General features: G+C 42.7%; 1 protein-coding gene, 1 long non-coding RNA gene and 2 other non-coding genes across 5 annotated transcripts; 1 reads left to right on the forward strand and 3 right to left on the reverse strand.

Annotated features, from left to right (window-relative positions):
* Positions 1–4,106: 4,106 nt before the first annotated feature.
* LOC111751354 (small nucleolar RNA SNORA31) lies at positions 4,107–4,240 on the reverse strand. Its single transcript, XR_002786435.1, has one exon. It is a non-coding gene; the product is annotated as a small nucleolar RNA SNORA31 (small nucleolar RNA).
* A 457-nt stretch (positions 4,241–4,697) lies between these two features.
* On the reverse strand, positions 4,698–8,740 carry TPT1 (tumor protein, translationally-controlled 1). 2 transcript variants are annotated; one of them, XM_023551276.2, is made up of 6 exons: positions 8,597–8,740; positions 8,268–8,341; positions 7,548–7,738; positions 7,178–7,283; positions 6,193–6,309; positions 4,698–5,232 (listed from the first exon to the last, which is right to left on the reverse strand). In XM_023551276.2, exons 1-6 carry the CDS (start codon positions 8,622–8,624, stop codon positions 5,230–5,232), a joined length of 519 nt encoding a protein of 172 aa, XP_023407044.2. In that variant the 5' UTR covers positions 8,625–8,740; the 3' UTR covers positions 4,698–5,229. The 2 variants fall into 2 exon arrangements, with proteins under 2 accessions (XP_023407044.2, XP_064126171.1); XM_064270101.1 differs by lacking the exon at positions 4,698–5,232 and adding an exon at positions 6,806–6,865.
* LOC111751353 (small nucleolar RNA SNORA31) lies at positions 5,301–5,429 on the reverse strand. Its single transcript, XR_002786434.1, has one exon. It is a non-coding gene; the product is annotated as a small nucleolar RNA SNORA31 (small nucleolar RNA).
* Positions 8,741–8,795: 55 nt separating the features above from the next.
* LOC111751339 (uncharacterized) lies at positions 8,796–15,250 on the forward strand. Its single transcript, XR_002786410.2, has 2 exons — positions 8,796–10,068; positions 14,570–15,250. It is a non-coding gene; the product is annotated as an uncharacterized LOC111751339 (long non-coding RNA).
* Positions 15,251–18,943: the final 3,693 nt, after the last annotated feature.

Consider the following 18,943-nt stretch of genomic DNA (forward strand, 5'->3'; position numbering starts at 1 on the left):
ATGTTTTGTTATCAAGCTGGTTGAAGTTTGTAGTTCTTGCATTTTTACAGTTTAGTTTGTAGTAACTTATTAACCCTGTAGCTTAAACCCCAAAACTAATCCAGTTGCTGTTGAGTCAATTCCAACTCAGGGCAACCCCACGTGTGCAAAGTAGGTCTGTGCTCTACAGCGTTTTCATGGCTGACCTTTTGGAAGCAGATGATCAGGGCTTTCTTCTGAGGAGAGTCTGGGTTGATTTGAACCACCAACCTTTCAGTTAGTAGTCCAGTATTTAACCAATTGTGCTACTTGGGACCCCCTGCCCCCGCAGTTTATAGATTGAATTTACATCAAAACCATTTTTATTACTGACTTAAAGAATGCCTACTGATTCATATTTGAATCATCCACACCTATTGCTTTTGCAGACATTCGTAATACCCAAAAAACATGTACTTACATTGTGATTTCATGGGTGATGTGCTGCCTGTGTCTGCTCTATTCCCTTGAAAAAAAGAGCCCATTTTAATTAGGTTTTTCTCTCTACCACCCAGACCCCCTAAGTCTCAAGTTCACCGTTCTCAGTCTTCATCTTAACCAAATTGCAACAGGTGACCTTGCTGACTGCTTCCTCCCCCCTTGGTTCTCCTATCTCATGGCTGCTCCTTTTTAATCTCCTTTGCTGGCTCATCCCACCCAACCACCTCCATCTATGTTGGAGGGGTGTCTCATTCCCTAGGTGATCTCATCCTCTCCACTCTCCTCCTGACTCCAATACACAACTGCTTACCCAATGTTACTTGAACAATGTGCATTTCAAGTTAAACCTGTCCAAAACCCGTCTTGATTTCCCACCCTCTCCATTTCAGTAAATATTAACTGCATTCTTCCACATACTTGGGCCAAAATCCTTGGCATCATCCTTAAATCCATTTTTCTCACACTCTTTATCCAAGCCATCAGCAAATCCTGTAGTCTCTGCCTTCATTTCCAGACACCTTTTCAACTACCACTCTAAGCCACTGTCATGTCTTGCACTATACACTAAATTGTTCTGCTTTCACCTTGCCAGCCTAGACTTTCCTCCACCTTACACTGCACTTTCAACCCAACAAAGTGATCCTTTTAAAATTTTAGTCAGATCACGTCACTCAAAACCCTCCCATGGCTTTCCTTTGTGATCTGCTCTTCCCTTACCCCACATGCTGATACCTCTCTACCTCAAATCTTTCCTCTTCATTTGGGTCTGGCACACTGGCCACCTTGTTACTGGAACATGTCAAATATTCCCACTTCAAGGTCTGCATTTGCTGTTTTAGAATGTTTCGCCCCCAGATATCCACATCTTATTCCCTCACCTATTCAAATAACTTCACTAGAGACCTTACTAGAGTCCCTGAATGGTGCAAAAGGTTAAGGCACTTAGTGGCTAACACCGAGGTTTTAGTGGCTAACACTGAGGTTTCAGTCCAACCAGAGGTGCCTCAGAAGGCAAAAAAACATCAACCATTGAAAACCCTGCAGAGAAGCCCTGGTGCCGCAGTGGTTAAGTGTTCAGCTGCTAACTGAAAGGTGAGTGGATCGAACCCAACAGCGGCTCCTCAAATGCAGCAGTCTGCTTCTGTAAAGATTACAGCCTTGGAAGCCCTGTGGAGCAGTTCTACTCTGTCCTGTAGTTACTATGAGTTGGAACCAACTCAACGACAACAGGGTGGAAGACCCTGAGCCACAGGCACCCCGAAAGCTAGACCTGGATTCCCGATCTACAGAAACAGATGTTAAACAGAAAACACAACTGTCATGAATTGATCTGTGTCCCCCAAGTGTTGTCAAATTGGCTAGTTCATGATTCCCACCATTTTGTCATCTGTGATTTTCCTGTGTTGTAAATCCTACCTCTGTGATGTTAATGAGGTAGAATTAGAGGCAGTTAATAAAGCAGGACTTAATCTACAGGATTAGGCTGTGTCTTAAATCAACCTCTTTTGGCATAGTGGTTGAGTGCTACAGCTGCTAACCAAGGGGCCGGCAGTTTCAAATCCACCAGGCACTCCTTGGAAACTGTGGGGCAGTTCTACTCTGTCCTGTAGGGTCTATGAGTCGGAATTGACTCGACGGCACTGGATTTTTTTGTTTTTGAGTATGAGACGCGAGCAGCGACAAGAGGGGCCTCCTATACCAAGAAAGCTGAGCTGGGAGTGGTGCACATCCTCTGGAGCCAGAGTTCCACTGCAGAGAGGCTCCTAGACCAAGGGAAGATTGATGACAAGGACCTTCATCTGGAGCAGACAGAGAAAACTCTCCCTTGGAGCTGGTGCCCTAATTTGGACTTGCAGCCTACTAGACTGAGATTTTGTTGAAGCCGTCCACTTGTATTTGTTATAGCAACACTAGATAACCAAAACCCTGTGGACCAGTTATACTGACACACATAGGACCACCTTGAGTTAGAGTCAACTAGATGACAACATATTTTGGTTCTTAGACACTGTAAGCCTTCCCTGTTGGTCCGCTTTGTTCTCCATATGCAGAATGAAGCCCAGTGCCCAAGGGCCACGAGGAACAAGCCTGTATCAAACTTAATGGTACAAAATGACATATACCTCTCTAGACATACCCAACCCCCCAGTGCCATCAGATCGATTCCGACTCATAGCAACCCTATAGGACAGAGTAGAACTGGCCCATAGTTTCCAAGGAGCGCCTGGTGGATTCAAACTGCCGACCCTTTGGTTAGCAGCTGTAGCACTTAACCACTATGCCATAAGGGTTTCCTGAGACATAGCAGGAAGAGCAAATACCTTGTCCAAAATGTCTTAACCTGAATCTGTGGATATAACCAGGAAAAAAATCCAGAATGAATGACTTAAGATATAAGTGGGGACTCTTGGAAATACAGCTCTAAAGAACATTTTCAGGACAACTGAAGAGTTTAAGTATGAACTTGATTTTAACTTTCCTGTAGACTTCGAAATTTTAAGTCAAGGCAAAGGCAGGTTCATCTCCCCCACAGCTTTTGCTATTCCTACTTGCTCTTCTTCCAGACTTCCCATGGCTGGCTTCCTAAACAGACTTTAGCTTGGATAACACCCCTATGTCCATGGCCAGTTTTTCAAAGCACTGGTAGCAGCTACCTGAAAATTCTTGTGGGTACAAATATTTAGGCTTGTTTCCACCTGTCACCAGAGGGCACTACAAACCCATGTGCTTGAAATCTTAGGCCACTGTAAATTCAGAGCCCTGGTGGCACAACTATACACTCAGTGGCTAACCAAATGCCAGCAATTCAAACCCACCAGCCAGCTGCTCCTTGGAAGCCCTGTGGGGCAGCTCTACTGTTCTATAGGGTCCCTGAGTGTTAAACAACTAGGTGGCAATAGGTTTGGGTTTTTTAGACTGTAAAATCAGAGCACTATCCAGCAGCTTTTTGTTGAATACACAGGACTTCCTCCATGTCATGACAAGGTTGAGACAATGTCCCAGTTATCTGTGACATTTTTATTACTGTTGTCTTTACAACCCATGAAATAAGGCAAATGCTTTAAAGTGGTTAAACTGAGATTTGACTCATGTGGATCCTAACCCTGGGTGCCCCTCCCCCACGCTTCCCTACTAGCTGCTTATACCCATGGTGTTATACTTAGTGCCTTTAGTCGCTCTGGAGGAGGACGAGGTGCCCTTCTGGTAGACTGGCTGTAGTTATACACTAAGCATGCTGTTCCGAAAGGTCTAAGATGTACAGTATTTTGCTAATTATCAGACTACAGTTGTCTAGAGAAGGCAACATTTTCTTAATACAAGCTGTCACCACCGATTCTATCACAATCCGCTTGATCAAGCTCCCAGGCTGAATACAGACGGACTTTGAAGCCTAAGGGCGAACTCCAGAATGCCCTCACTGAATTCACCCCAATGGCATAGAACCAAACGGAAGACTTATTGGTTTGCCTGTAATGTTTTAACTTTTAAAATGTAATTAATTAACCAGGAAGCAAGGGTGTTACAGAAATATCTTCCAACACCTCTCATGTAAACTGATAACTTTAAAGATTCCTTTTTTGGGACTGTTTTCTAAACTGTTTACAAGGTTATTTCTGACTTCTCTACCCTTCCCCCTCTTCCAAAATCCCTGTATTCCCCTATTCAATCTTGGCTACCACAAGCAGGCAGGCAGAAAGCGCGAGGAATTTTTTTTCTTGCATCTGTAGCGGAAACCTCAGAAGCAGACAGTAACTGCTCCAGGTCTGTCAAATAGATGCATTTTTCTATTCTCATTGATACCGTCTTCTCAACTGTTTCGCCCACCAGCTATCCCAGCTGCATCTATAATCTCATCTTCTAAGGCAAACCTTTTCTATAAAAGGCCATAGTAATTGTTTTAGGCTTGGAAGGCCCTGAAGCCTCCTGTCCATCCCAACCACTGTTGTAGTATGAAAGCGGCCACAGATAATCCATAAGCAAATGAGCACGGCTGTGTTCCAACAAACTGGCCATTGACATTTTCATTTGTCAAGGCATTTTTGGTTTTTTTTCAACCACTAAAAACCATCTTATTAGCTCATGAGTCACTTAAAAGGTGACAGGTCAGGCCAGTTTGCCCATCCCTGTTTTACCATCCCAACTCCAGAGTTTGACACATTCATTCCAAAAAACTTCTAGATTTTTCTACAACTTGGTTCTACTTCATTTATGATAAATAAACTCAGACAATACTTAGCTTCCAACTGTTTTAGTCTCTTTTTATTCTTTTGGTAATCTCTTCCAGAGTTAGCTACTTCCGTTTGTAGGTGGTGATTATGTAAGGCTCCAGTTCCAGTGCTGGCATCACTATGAGCATGGTCTCTCCCTTTCCTTCGACTCAGAGTTAAGACCTTCGATTCCTGTTTTGATATTTCGGTCCCAGGAGTAGTTTAGCTGTAGCAGTCATCTGAAGACAGTCTTCACGGTAGTGACCTACGACCAGGCTCTAGCTTCTCCATGAACACTACAGGAATGAATTTAGTTTAAATATATTGAACTCAGAGGCATTCTCTCAAGTGAGTTTAAATGTATTTTATTTTTAGACAACCTACAAGACATGTTTTTTTTTTTTCCTTTAAAAAAAAATGCCTCCACTCCAAATAAATCAAGGTCAAAATAAATGAAGAGCTCAAGATGACATCAGTCCCATTTGTCTAAGTCCTGGTGTTGTGTGGATGAAAAGCAGCAGCCAGTCAGGATGACAGAGGATCCAAATAATTACCAAATTTGTTACTGTAAAAACAAGAAGGACTGTATTAACACTTTTCCAATGTGAAAGTAACTCCACTTATCTAGGCTGCAGATGTATTCCCTCATTCAATCTGGGCCGCCACAAAGACAGGCAGAAAGCGCAGGGATTTTTTCTTTCGCATCCTAGTGCAAACCAAAAGAACAACAGCAAATTGTTCAAGGTCTATCAGTGGATGCAGAACTTCTTTACAAGTCAGAGGCAGCATCTTCCTTAGAAGTCTCTTTTGCAGCAAGCTGACTTACATACACTCTGTTCTACCAACAGAAACCTCAGATACAGCCTGAAGAATCCCTTTGGCAAGTCATTTTGTACGGCCACACATGACATTTCTGTCCATTGTTGCCTCTATAACCTTATTCAGCGTACCCTTAATATATATGGAAGCTTCTGTAAACAAGGACAATGAATGCTTTCATTTCTATACCGCCTACGGCAAATACTCAGTGAGTGATTTCACTTTAATAAAGCAATTTGTGCACTAGTTCAGTGGGCAGCTCTAACTGTATTTACCTGACAAGAAGTTTAATGTTGCTAATGCTCAGTAAGCCAAAGTAAAAGGTTTTGAAACTGATACGTATGTGTGGCCAAATTATGAAAAAGAAAGCACTTTGATTTCAACAGGCCACTTCTATTGGGAAGATCAACACAAATGCTTACAGTCGATCTCCAGTTCATTATTCAAACTGCTTTACAATGCCATCTATGGTCAAAGTTTTCTATAGGCTCTAAGCCTTTCTATACTGTAACACGCTTACACATGCCATGCGAAACATAAGCCTTCTTTGACAACCCCAGGTTAAGGGCAACAAAAAAAACTAGATCCATGTGTTAAAAGGAACTGCTGTGGAACCCGTTCTAACTATCCCAGTAGCATGAAACAATCACACCTAAGAGAACTCCATTTTCACATTAGTAATTCTGACTAACTTCCTCATACTTACACATTTCTCCATTTCTAAACCATCCTTAAAGAAAATCATATATGGGGTCACGCCATCCTCACGGTAGTCCAGCAGAGCAACCATACCATCTGGATTCATGTTTTCACCAATAAAGAACTTGGAAAGCAAAACAAATACCCAGAATTAAACCATTATATATAAGTATGTATCACTGTAAGACAAACCCCACCAACTACAATACAACAAATCAAAGGATGATTCAGAACCCCAGAACGGTTTCATCAAGAAAATGTCAGCAACTAAAAGCTCTTACACCTTGGAGAGAAACGGTCACTAAGCAAAGATTTATTCTCCTGATTAAACACTTATGATCAAATAAGAATATAGAACGATCTAAGACACTTCAGAATTTCCGAAAACTGTTTCACTCTCAACCCCACATATGTAATTCCAAACCAAGTCTATTTACATAGTCAAACACAGGGAACATATGTATGCAAAGAACACGAGGCTGACAATGATATAGTGTGCCATATGTGGAAGTTATCTTATGGCAAGGGGCTATCTGAAGGCTAGAAAATATAGGAACCAGGGTTTTTTTTAACTCTGAAAGGTAACGGGAAGCCACTGAAGGTTTCTAAATAGGACTTACGAACTGAATATGTCAGAGCGCTCAGAGACAGCAACGTCAGAATTGTAAAGATAGAGGAAACTGCAAAACCAAATAGAACATTAACAAGCAATTTATGAATGGAAGCATGGATAAATGTCACCTGGGAATTAAGGCATGACATTTTGGAATCAGAATAGACTGGACCTAGAAATATTTGGGAGCAGAGGAGGCTATTTTCAATAGCCTGGGCAACCTGTGAGTCTGTGAAGCTACCTATGTTATCTCATACATATGTATATATATATATATAAAAACTCTCAAAAAAACAACTATGCCAAAAAGATTCATGAAGTAATTTATTTCTCAGTTCAAACTATACATGTCTTTAATCCAAATGTTTAGGTTATTTACCTGGTAGTTTTTGAAATTAGCAAGGATGTGCTTGATTTGTTCTGCAGCCCCTGTCATAAAAGGTTTTACTCTTTCTGGTTTCTGTTCTTCAAGTTTGCCTTTGATTCTAAAACAGTATTTTATTAATAGGTTAAAGTGTTGAATCCTGAGCCAAGTCACTTTTTTTTTTTTTTTTCATTAAGAATGCAAACTACAACAAGCAATTAAAAGATCTAAAAGCAGAACGCATGCTCCAGTATGCTCACAAGTGGTTTACACAAAACCAACCACCCTTGTTTGGGCCCTCAAGAACCTGAGAAGTTAGCCAAACTCTAAATCCTCAACTATAAGAACCCAGAGACATCAGCCGGGCGTTGCCAACATCACTTACGATTTCATGTAATCTTTGATGTACTTCTTGTAGGCTTCTTTTGTAAAACTGGTTTCCTGCAAGTGATGGTTGATGACAATATCAACACCGGTGATTACTGTGCTTTCGGTTCCTTCACCATCGGGGCCTTCAGCTGAGGCATTTCCACCAATGAGCGAGTCGTCAATGTTACCCTCTGTCCTACTGACCATCTGCATTAAGGAAAAGCAGGAGTTTAGTTTGAAAGGACGTCCTTGACAGTAGTATAAACGCATCCAAAAATCCTTCTATACCCTCAGTTCATGCACGTTATCACCCTCCCACCCTACATTCTTGGTTCTTGTTAAGAACTACATTACTTGGAGAATAAATTGACTTCTTGAAACATTTTAACTCACTAAGAACTAATTCTTTCTCTCCGACAACTAGAAGTTGCTTCCAGTTGGGGACTCTGGTCGCTAAGGGGAGATGAGCAAGCACGGATAGGACAAACGTGACGGGCTTCGCACTCCCAAGCCGGAGACATCATGTCCTGGACAGCCGGGAGGATGGGCGCCGCGGCCGCGGACCTATTTCCAGGCACAGCTCCGCCTCCACTTTTCTAGAAAAACCTAAGCCCGGAAAGAGCGTCTCCTCCGCCAGGAGGCGGCGGAAAGGATTGCACAACCTCGGGCAGGGGAGCGGCGGAAACCCGAGCCTGCCCGGCCTTGCCTCCCCCGCGCGACCGCCCGGACGACTCACCTTCCCCTCCACCTCCAGGCACAGCCCGTCCGCGATCTCCCGGATCTTGTAAATGTCGGAGAACATCTCATCATCTGCTCGGGGACACAGACCCGCCCATCACGGGGCGCCCGGCCTCGGAGGCCCGGAGCCGCCATTTCCCCCGCCTGCCGCACGCGGTCCCTGCCCCTCCCCGGGCGCTCACGACCCCGGCGCGTGGCCCAAGCACCGACTCCCGCTCGCCGCCGGCGTCCCTGGGCCCAAGACCGCGGCAGCGGCGGCCCCCGCCTCCCCTTCCCCGCCCCGGAGCCCCTGAGCGCGCCAGGAAATGCAGCGCAGCAAGGACTCACGGCTGATGAGGTCCCGGTAGATAATCATGATGGCGGCTGAGGGGAGACGACGGCGGCGCTAGCTTAGCAGGAGCCCGGAGCCCAGAGCCCAGAGCGAGCGCGGTGCGGCCGGAGCGGCGCTCGGGGGGAGGGGGGAGCGGGCGGAAAAGGCCGACTCAGCCGCTCCCCAACCTCATATAGAGGGCACGTCCCCCTACGTCATCGCCCGCTGCGCCTCCGGAAGCGCCGCAAGCGGTGACGTGGAACTCAGAGCCGCCCGCAAGGCGGGGCCGCGACGCGGGCGCGGGGGAGGGGAGGGGACATCCGGGCACCCTGCGCCGGGACACAGTGCCGCGTTCCCCGGGGCTCGCGGCCGGGGGGAGGGAGGGGAAAACGGGGTGCCCCCGACGCTCTTTAACTCTGCGCTGAGGGGCGGGGCGGAGAGGGGCTTGCTGGGCCCGCCCAGCTTCTCCCTTCCGCGCGGGGCTGCCGGGGAAGCTCAGGGCCTGGGTGGGACTTAGATGAAATCTTTTCAAGGTACCGCCCCAAGCCTTGCCTAGCTCAGTCTCCACCCCTTTTTGTGGGCAGAAGTGTCTGCGGTTATAGGGGGTTTTGGGATTACGGAGGGCCGGGCACGCGGTCCTGGAGGAGAGTGCGAGGCTATACACAGGATAAGGGCAGGAAATTGGTGTTTGGTTTATGGTCCCTGTGGACCTCGGAGAACTTTTCAGCTTTGGCCCCAGGGCTTCCTAGCCTGGAGTTGGGAACGCCTCTGTGGGGCAGAGCCCAGTCCGGGTAGAGGGAGCCAGCTTGGACCGCCCGGCCCCGGAATAATCGTGGTTCGGAGGCTGCACGAGGCTTCTATGGGCGCAGATTCTGTGGGAGAGGGTTTAAGGAGGAGGGAAGGTGTCACGGAAGTCTGCACGGTTTTCCCGTCTTTTTACTTTGGACCTTTATTTGAAGTGTTGCTGTATTTCTGTGGCGGACAGCTAAAGAGCTCTTCCCCTTTGTGTTTTGTACCTGGTCTTGAATTATGTTCGTTTGAAAAAGGACGTGTTGTCACTTTAAGATAAAGTTGAAATTTTATCTCTGGTATTAGAATAATATCAAAATAGAGAGCTTCCCACTTGCCCAAGTGTTATTTGAAGGATTTTAGACCCAGTTGGAGCCCTGGAGGCGCAGCGGGTTAAGAGCTCGGCTCCTAACCAAAACGTCCACAGTTTGAACCCACCAGCCGCTCCTTGGAAATCCTATGGGGCAGTACTACTCTGTTCTTTAGGGTCGCTATGAGTCTGAATCGACTGGACGGCAATGGGTTTGGTTTGGTTCAGACCCCATTACAAGGCACTAAAAAAAAACCTCCCTTTTTAGGCGCTGAAGGCAAAGATGTATGTCACTATGAAACTTGAGAGCTTGTTCCATTCCGCAAGTATTTTTGTGCTTTCCTGTGTCCCTGGCGCTGAGATTTCCACGGAGATCACAACTGTGAACAGGTTAGACCCAGTCCTAGCTTTAATAGACATTTTAATTCTAGTAAATCAAAGAATCAGGCAAGTATAATACATAAACAGTTTTTCATAAAAAATAATGAGAGCAACAGCCATCTAATTAGGTTGGTAGAGAAGTCAGAATGGAAGAGACAGAAAATGAGGTCCTCCCAGGGCTATGCTGGACACTCCAGAGGACACATGGCTGGGAAGAAGCTAGAAAAACAGTATGAAAACAAGCGGACATCTTCTAGTGGATGGTTGCTGAAGAACCTGTCAAACCTCTTAATCACACATTCTGGCATGTGTGAGTGGAACAGATTATTATCTGAGACATATCACGTTTTATTTTTTCCCTCAGCTCTGGTATTTTCAAATTATTCAGAAATATTTCCATTCACTCATATTGTACCGCTAAATATTACTCTCTTGACAGCCTCTCCAGTTTTATGTTTGATTAAAATTTTTTTGAAGTTAATAAAAACAGCAGCTGTGGTGAAAAAGAGAACTAAAGTTGGACTCAAGGCACCTTTATCTTACTAGCACTGTGACCTTGGAGACATCAGCCTCCCTGAGCCTGAGTATAAAATTGAGTTTTTGTGAGTTAAAGTCTTTGTGAATTAAACCAGACAATGAGAAAATGCCTAGCATGCTCAATAGGTAATCAGTAAATATTGGTTAAATTTGAACATATACATCTTCCCAAATTCTATTAATTTTCGAAATATCCCTGAAACTATTCTATTAACTCTGTGTTACTTGGAAGTATTTTCTAATTTAGTTGTTATAACATATGTTGTACTAAAAATGTTTTTCTATTTAATACAGCGCGAATAGTGGGGCCCTGGTAAAGCAGTGGTTAAGTGTCTGGCTGCTAACCAAAAGGTTGGCAGTTCAGATCCACCAGCTGCTCCTTTGACATCATATGGGGCAGTTATACTCTGTCCTATAGGGTCGCTATGAGTCTGAATCGATGGCAACAAACTTGATTTTTTAATGGGTTTACATACCAAGACAATCTGCTTTCCATAGCCTTGGAAAGAAAGCCTATTGGGCAGTTCTACTTTGTCCTCAACAACATACAACAATACTCTAATAGTGGATCACTGAAAGAATTTAACTGTGTTCTTACGAGATTTCTACCTCAGGTTCATATTTGGTTGATCCTAGCAATTCAGTGACTAAAACCAAAAAAAAAAAAAGAACCAAACCCATTGCTGTCCAGTCAATTCCGACTCATAGTGATCTTACAGGATAGAGTAGAACTGCCCTGTTGGGTTTCCAAGGAGTGGCTGGTGGATTCGGACTGTTGACCTTTTGGTTAGCAGCCGAGCTCTTAACCACTGCGCCACCAGGGCTCCTAATTCAGCCACTCAAAAACCCACTGCCGTCCAGTCAATTCCGACTCATAGTGACCCTATAGGACAGAGTAGAACTGCCTTGTGGAGTTTCCAAGGAGCGCCTGGCAGATTCGAACTGCGGACCTCTTGGTTAACAGCCAAAGCACTTAACCACTATGCTGCCAGGGTTTCCAATTCAGCAACTAAAAAAATTCTAAAAACATAATTTCTTACGAAAATCTGATTTGAATTTCAGGATCCTGTGGTCTTGAAAATCTATGCAATATTTTGAAAATGTCTCCTTAAAAGACTTGGAATGTAACCAGTTAGGGGGAAATTAGTAGCTAAATTTTTTTAATTGCTAGCCAGTAGGACCCCTGGTGGTGCAGTGGTTAAGAGTTCATCCTCTAACCAAAATGTCAGCAGCTACTGTGCTAGAGAAGGATGTGGCAGTCTGCTTCTGTAAAGATTTACAGCCTTGGAAACTCTACGGGGCACTTCTGCTCTGTCCTGTGGGGTCGTTGAGTCAGAATTGACCCAACAGCAACGGGTTTTGTTTATTTGCCAGCCACTGACAAAATTGCAAGGATTTGGCCTTTTTCAAAGCTGAGTAGCTTTAATTTTGACACGATCAAAAGTTTTTTTTTAATAACGTTTTATTCTTTACGATGATTTAAGCAGTGATTTCTAACAAAATTTAAGCTTGTCCTAAATTTTATAACTGAATACGGCTTGGTATCTCTTGCAATTAAAGAGATTTCAAAGAGAATGTCTTCTGGCCTCTTCACACAAATCCTCACAGCAGAAAATCACCTTATGATGGCTCACCATTTTATCAAGGATTGACCACTGTCTTAGTTTCTTAGTGCTGCTATATTTACCACAAGCGGATGACTTTAATGAACAGAAATTTAGTTTTTCACAGTTTAGGAGGCTAGAAGTTCGAATTCAGGGCACTGGCTCTAGGGGAAGGCTCCTTCTGTCCACTCTGGGGAAAAAGCTTTGCCTCAGCTTCTGTAGCATTCTTAGTGTTCCGTGGAGATCTTCACGTGGCATCTATCTTACTCCCATTCGTGCTTGTTTGCTTCTGTGCCTGATCTGCCATTTTTATATCTCCAAAGTGGCTATGTTTAAGACACACTTTACACTGATATGGTGTCATTAACATAACAAAGAAAATCCTATTCCCAAATGGAATTAAATCCACAGATATAAACCAAAAAACCCAAACCCCTTGCCGTCAAGTTGATTCCGACTCATAGTTACCCTATAGGACAGAGTAGAACTGCCCCATGGTGGTACCAATTGCCAATCTGACACAAAGGGTCCTTGTCTTTTCCTGAGTAAGAATACACACGAAAGACAGACTTTATCTTCAGCAAGCTTTGTTTTGCTTGAGTCAAGCAAGAGGAGTCAGCGAGGATCTAACCCTCTCCAAAAGACTGACTCGAAAAGGGAAGCAAGGCTAGGGCTTTTATGGGTTCGGTGGAGACAACAGAGTAATGAATATTTAGTGGGCTTCTTTCAAGGGGTGGATACTTCTCAGAATGGTGGTTCATGTTAATTAGCCTGTCCCTACATCTGGAATCCAAGATGGAACTCACTGATATTCAAGATAGACTCCTCTCAACAGCCCTTGGCATCACTTACTACAGGATATAGCGCAAGCACACTGATCTTTGGCACTACATCACCATCTTCGGAGGGCTAAGGAAGGTTAAATAGCAGTCACACTTTGTTCTTCTGTGCATGTGGGAGCCTGTAAAGGGGGAAGGGACTAGAAAAAACACTAAGAAGGAGACAGTAATTCGTGGGTTCTTTCAGCCTTATCTCATGTTGACAGGGTATGGTTCTTGTTTACCCAACTTCTAGATAGTGATCTTTTAACAGCTCTTTTGTTAACCCTATCTGTCTTAATAGGGTTTCCAAAGAGTGGCTGGTGGATTCTAACTGCTAACCTTTCGGTTAGCAGCTGAGCTCTTAACCAGTGTGCCATCAGCATTCCCCCACAGGTACAGGGCTCAGTATTTACAAAAAATATTTTTGAAAAATGCATTCAATCCGTAACAACTACAATGACTTAAGCACATAGGGTTTATTCTCTCATAGTAAATAATTTCAGGAGTATGCAGCCCAGACTGATACCAGTAGCTCCATGGGCAGCAGGTATCCAGGTCTTCCTTTTTTTTTCACCAGCCGTAGGTTCCCTATGGTCTACAATAGATGCTGGCACTCCAGCCGTCACGTCCATCTGGCAGGCAGCAAGAAGAGGGCCCCTTTAAGGAGCTTTTCTATGTTATGCTGAACAAATACATGGATGGACCTAGTTGCAAGAAAGGCACTTGCTCATTGTGACTGGTTCATAGCCACCTTAAATGAAATCAGGGTTCTGTCATTAAGGAAGAAGAAGAATGGATATTGGCAGGCAACCAGCAGTCCCTGCTATAACCACAGTACAAAAGATCTAGTTCTTAGTTTTGAAGAGATAACTTTGCTCATTGGTGATCAGGTTCAGGGAAACCGATTTATATTTACCAAACTCATGAGACTTATTTGCAAACCAGAATACCATTAATTTATGATGAGAAGTTCCTATTTCAACTGGTGAGCTGTAGTGTAGAACGCAGTGACTTAGGAGTTAAAATTGGAGCCGTTTTTCCCTGTTCTTGAGTATAAAGAATGTGACCCAGCTGGAACTGGACTCAGAAGGAGACATCAACTGGGCCCTGAGGTATAAAAACAATAGCTAGAACAATCCTGGAAAATATCTTTTAGGGAACCTTTCACATAAACAAATACTTAGGCAGAGCCAAAAGACCCACGTATTTTGCATTTTTTCTATTAGCATTTACTAAATAGTTTTTTTGACCAATGAAGACCCTCCTGACCATCACTGAAATTTGTACAAATGTTTATTAACAAAGACAATTCAAAATGTAGAATCACAATGATTTAGCAGCTTTTAGCCTATCTGTGAAAAAGTAAAACTTTTAATGATTTTACTCATTTGTAGTGTCAATACAAATGATTCTGTGATTTTTTTTGGACTCAGGCAGACATAGCTTTGGCAGCATGCTTGTCTGTTTCCCACTTTCGCCTCTTGGAACATATGTTGAATAAAATCTTTCTTCTTGTTTTACTATAACTTTGTGGTGATTTTACCCTAGGATAATTAATGGCGTAGTCGGCAGAATATTTCTGAAGCCGTGAATCCAGTCGACCTCGAGGAGACCTGGACTGTGGAACAGAAGCCAGCAAAGAGGTCCTGTTGTCTAGACTCCACACATTTGCACACCACATCCTCTTGGAAAATGAGACTTTGCTGCTATTTTTTGTTCTCTTTCTCTTGTTTCCTTAAGTTTTGTTTGGCGTATTTGTTTGAAGATCAATCGTTTAATTAAGGAGAATCTTTCTTAAATTTTTTGCTTCGTTATTTGGTTAAGAGTGACATCTAGTATCTCTTTTGGTGAACTACAGTTTGGTGTCTGGATTCGGGCATTTGAAACACTAAAGAGATAATTCCATTTTCAAAGAGCTCTGGGGTTGGTATAACAAGGCCTTAAAAATGGACAAATCGTTCCTAATATGCCTGGGAATTAATGAAAATGATTTTGTTCTAACAAAGGTTTTTTATGTTTTTGTTGACTTTAAAAGCAAAATCTTTCTAACTTAAAAGCTAGATATTGTGTGAAACGTTTTATTTAAGGAAAAGGGATCATTTTGTGTTAAAGTAAAACTAGTAGTTCCAGAGTGGGAGAAAGGAGGCATAGGACAAGCCTAGAAGGAAAAAAAAAAAAAAAGAGGGCTAACCAAGAAATAATGGATTCATTTATAAAATTGCTAAAGAGCTTTGGTATTTACTGGATAGATAAAAGGTTGTGATCCAGAGAAAGCAACACTGCTTACAAAGAGAATGGTAAAAGGGAAAGAAATTAGTTATCTTTTGACATTCAAAATGCCTAGGCTGAGTTAAACATACATTTTATATGAATTGGAATGACTCTGAAACTTGCTCTCAAACGTTGAGCAGCTAAAGCAAAAGGAAGAATTGATGAAGTAAAAACTGAACAGAAGATTTCAAAGGGCAGCTTGAGAAGACAAAGTTAAGTATTATAATGACACGCGCAAAGAGCTGGAGATGGAAAACCAAAAGGGAAGAACACGCTCGGCGTTTCTCAAGCTGAAAGAACTGAAGAAAAAATTCAAGCCTCGAGTTGCAATAGTGAAGGATTCTATGGGGAAAATATTAAATGACACAGGAAGCATCAAAAGAAGATGGAAGGAATACACAGAGTCATTATACCAAAAAAAATTAGTCTATGTTCAACTATTTCAAGAGGTAGCATATGATCAGGAACCAATGGTACTGAAGGAAGAAGTCCAAGCTGTTCTGAAGGCATTGGTGAAAAACAAGGCTCCAGGAATTGATGGAATATCAATTGAGATGTTTCAACAAACAGATGCAGCGCTGGAGGTGCTCACTCATCTATGCCAAGAAATATAGAAAACAGCTTCCTGGCCAACTGACTGGAAAAGATCCATATTTATGCCTATTCCCAAGAAAGGTGATCCAACTGAATGCGGAAATTATAGAACAATATCATTAATATGACACGCAAGCCAAATTTTGCTGAAGATCATTCAAAAACGGCTGCAGCAGTATATCAACAGGGAACTGCCAGAAATTCAGGCCGGTTTCAGATGAGAACGTGGAACCAGGGATATCATCGCTGTTGTCAGATGGATCCCAGCTGAAAGCAGAGAATACCAGAAGGATGTTTACCTGTGTTTTATTGACTATACAAAGGCATTCGACTGTGTGGATCATAACAAATTATGGATAACATTGCGAAGAATGGGAATTCCAGAACACTTATAATTGTGCTCATGCGGAACCTTTACATAGATCAAGAGGCAGTTGTTTGGACAGAACAAGGGGATACTGATTGGTTTAAAGTCAGGAAAGGTGTGCATCAGGGCTGTATTCTTTCACTATACTTATTCAATCTGTGCTGAGCAAATAATCCGAGAAGCTGGACTATATGAAGAAGAATGGGGCATCAGGATTGGAGGAAGACTCACTAACAACCTGTGTTATGCAGATGACACAACCTTGCTTGCTGAAGGTGAAGAGGACTTGAAACACTTACTAATGAAGATCAAAGACCACAGCCTTTAGTATGGATTGCACCTCAACATAAAGAAAACAAAAATCCTCACAACTGGACCAATGAACAACATCATGATAAATGGAGTAAAGGTTGAAGTTGTCAAGGATTTGATTTTACTTGGATCCACAATCAACAGCCATGGAAGCAGAAGTCAAGAAATCAAAAGACGCAATGCATTGGGTAAATCTGCTGCAAAGGACCTCTTTAAGGTGTTGAAGAGCAAAGGTACCACCTTGAAGACTAAGGTGCGCCTCACCCAAGCCATGGTATTTTCATCTGCATCATATGCATGTGAAAGCTGGACAATGAATAAGGAAGACCAAAGAAAAATTGATGACTTTGGATTGTGGTGTTGGCGAAGAATATTGAATATACAATAGACTGCGAAAAGAACAAACAAATCTGTCTTAGAAGTACAACAAGAATGCTCCTTAGAGGCAAGGATGGCGAGACTGCATCTTACATACTTTGGACATGTTGTCAGGAGGGATCAGCCTCTGGAGAAGGACATCATGCTTGGCAAAGTACCAGGTCAGTGGAAAAGAGGGAGACCCTCAACAAGGTGGACTGACACAGTGGCAGCAACAATGAGCTCAAGCATAATGACTGTAAGGATGGCACAGGACCAGGCAGTGTTTCATTCTGTTGTGCATAGGATTGCTATGAGTTGGAACCGACTCGATGGCAACAACAACAACAATCTTGTCTTCTACCAGGAATCGAAAGAGGAGGGTAGGGCAAAATCAGGCCTCTGTGGCCTCCAGCCTCTGAGGTCATATAGCTCCAGGGAAGTGTGGAAAAACCTTTTCTAACTAGGTGGAACCTTTCTAGACAAAAGAAAATAAGAAAAATGGCATCTTACTGTAAAAAAGAAGTTACCATCAAGCCTATTCTGACTCATAGCAACCCTATAAGACAGAGTAGAACTAGGGTTTCCAGGCTATAATCTTTATGGAAGCAGATTGCTACATCTTTCTCCCAAAGAGCTACTAGTGGATTCAAAATGCCGACCTTTCAGTTAGCAACCTCGGCAGCCAAGCTCTTAACCACTGCACTACCAGGGCTCCTTGTCTTACTATAAAAAACCAAACCAAACCCATTGCTGTGGAGTTGATTTGGACTCATATGGACCCAATAGGACAGAATAGAACTGCCCCTCAGAATTTCCAAGGAGCGCCTGGTGGATTTGAACTGCCAACCTTTTGGTTAGCAGCTGTAGCACTTAACACTATGCCACCAGGGTTTCCTGTCTTACTATAAAAAAAGAAACTATCAGAAATCTGGTGGATTCCCATCATAAAAGAACTGTAAACAAGTTCTCTACTGTAGAGAAATTCTAAGAAGCCAGAAGATAGAAATCACAATGAGACACACCAGAAGTGTGGCCTGGAGAAATGTTTCCACCCTTCGCCAGAGACTTAAGGTTATATCCACATCAATGAATTGTCTGTTGAGCAGAGACTTTGCAATTTCCAAAGCCAGTTGATAAAATCTTTAAGGGCTAAAAGTAGTTTGGGGAAATATGTGAAATAGTAAAAATTGAATAAAAACAGAATATTTAAACAAACTTTACTTCAACAGCAATTATGTTTTATGGTATACAGGCTTAAAATAATTTCCAAGACCTTTAAGGTAACTAACTGATATTAAATTGAGTTAATATATATGCATCATTTTTTAAGTTTATACTTTTGCTTTTTATGCCACAGAGAAAGAATATATATATTAATTAGGAAATAATATTGGGGTCATTATTCCCTGTCCTTGAGCATAGAGAATGTGACCCAGCTGGAGTTGGGCTCACAAGGAGGCAACTAGGCCCTGAGGTATAAAGACAATAGCTAAGATAATCTTGGAAAATATCTTTTAGGGAACCTTTCACATAAAAAAAAAAAAAAAAAATTTTTTTTTTTTTCATATAAGCCGGAACACAAAAGACTTTCCACTCATCTTTTTCTATTAGCAGTTACAGAACAGAAAGTTTGTTGGACCAATGAAGACCCTCCTGATTGTTGGTTACTGAAACCTGCACCAATGATTGTTAAGAAAGACAATTCAAAATGTAAGATCAGTTTCTAGCCAGTCTGTGAAAAGGTGAAGCTTTCAATGATTTTGCCCATTTTGTAATGTTAATATGTACTGATGACTCTGTAACATTCTTTGGACTTGGGCAGACATGGCTGTGGTGGCATGCTTGTCCACTTCTCAACTTTTGCCTTTTTGAATATACGCCAAATAAAACTTTCTTTTTGCTATACTAAACTTTGTGATGTTTTTACCCTACAATACATATGTATATACACACACACACATCTTTTTTGGCGGGGGGTCTGCTAATTAGTGAGTTCATTTTTGCCACTTAAAGGGATG

Source organism: Loxodonta africana, chromosome 17 (assembly GCF_030014295.1).
Source record: "Loxodonta africana isolate mLoxAfr1 chromosome 17, mLoxAfr1.hap2, whole genome shotgun sequence".
NCBI classification, from domain to species: Eukaryota; Metazoa; Chordata; class Mammalia; order Proboscidea; family Elephantidae; genus Loxodonta; species Loxodonta africana.

What these genes read in the sequence shown, in the direction of transcription:
- TPT1 (XM_023551276.2), bottom strand. Translation starts at nt 8,624, where the DNA reads ATGATTATCTACCGGGACCTCATCAGCC. An exon ending in CTACCGGGACCTCATCAGCC is followed by an intron (nt 8,342 to 8,596) that starts GTGAGTCCTTGC and finishes GTCCCCGAGCAG; the next exon opens with ATGATGAGATGTTCTCCGAC. An exon ending in GCCTGGAGGTGGAGGGGAAG is followed by an intron (nt 7,739 to 8,267) that starts GTGAGTCGTCCG and finishes TCCTTAATGCAG; the next exon opens with ATGGTCAGTAGGACAGAGGG.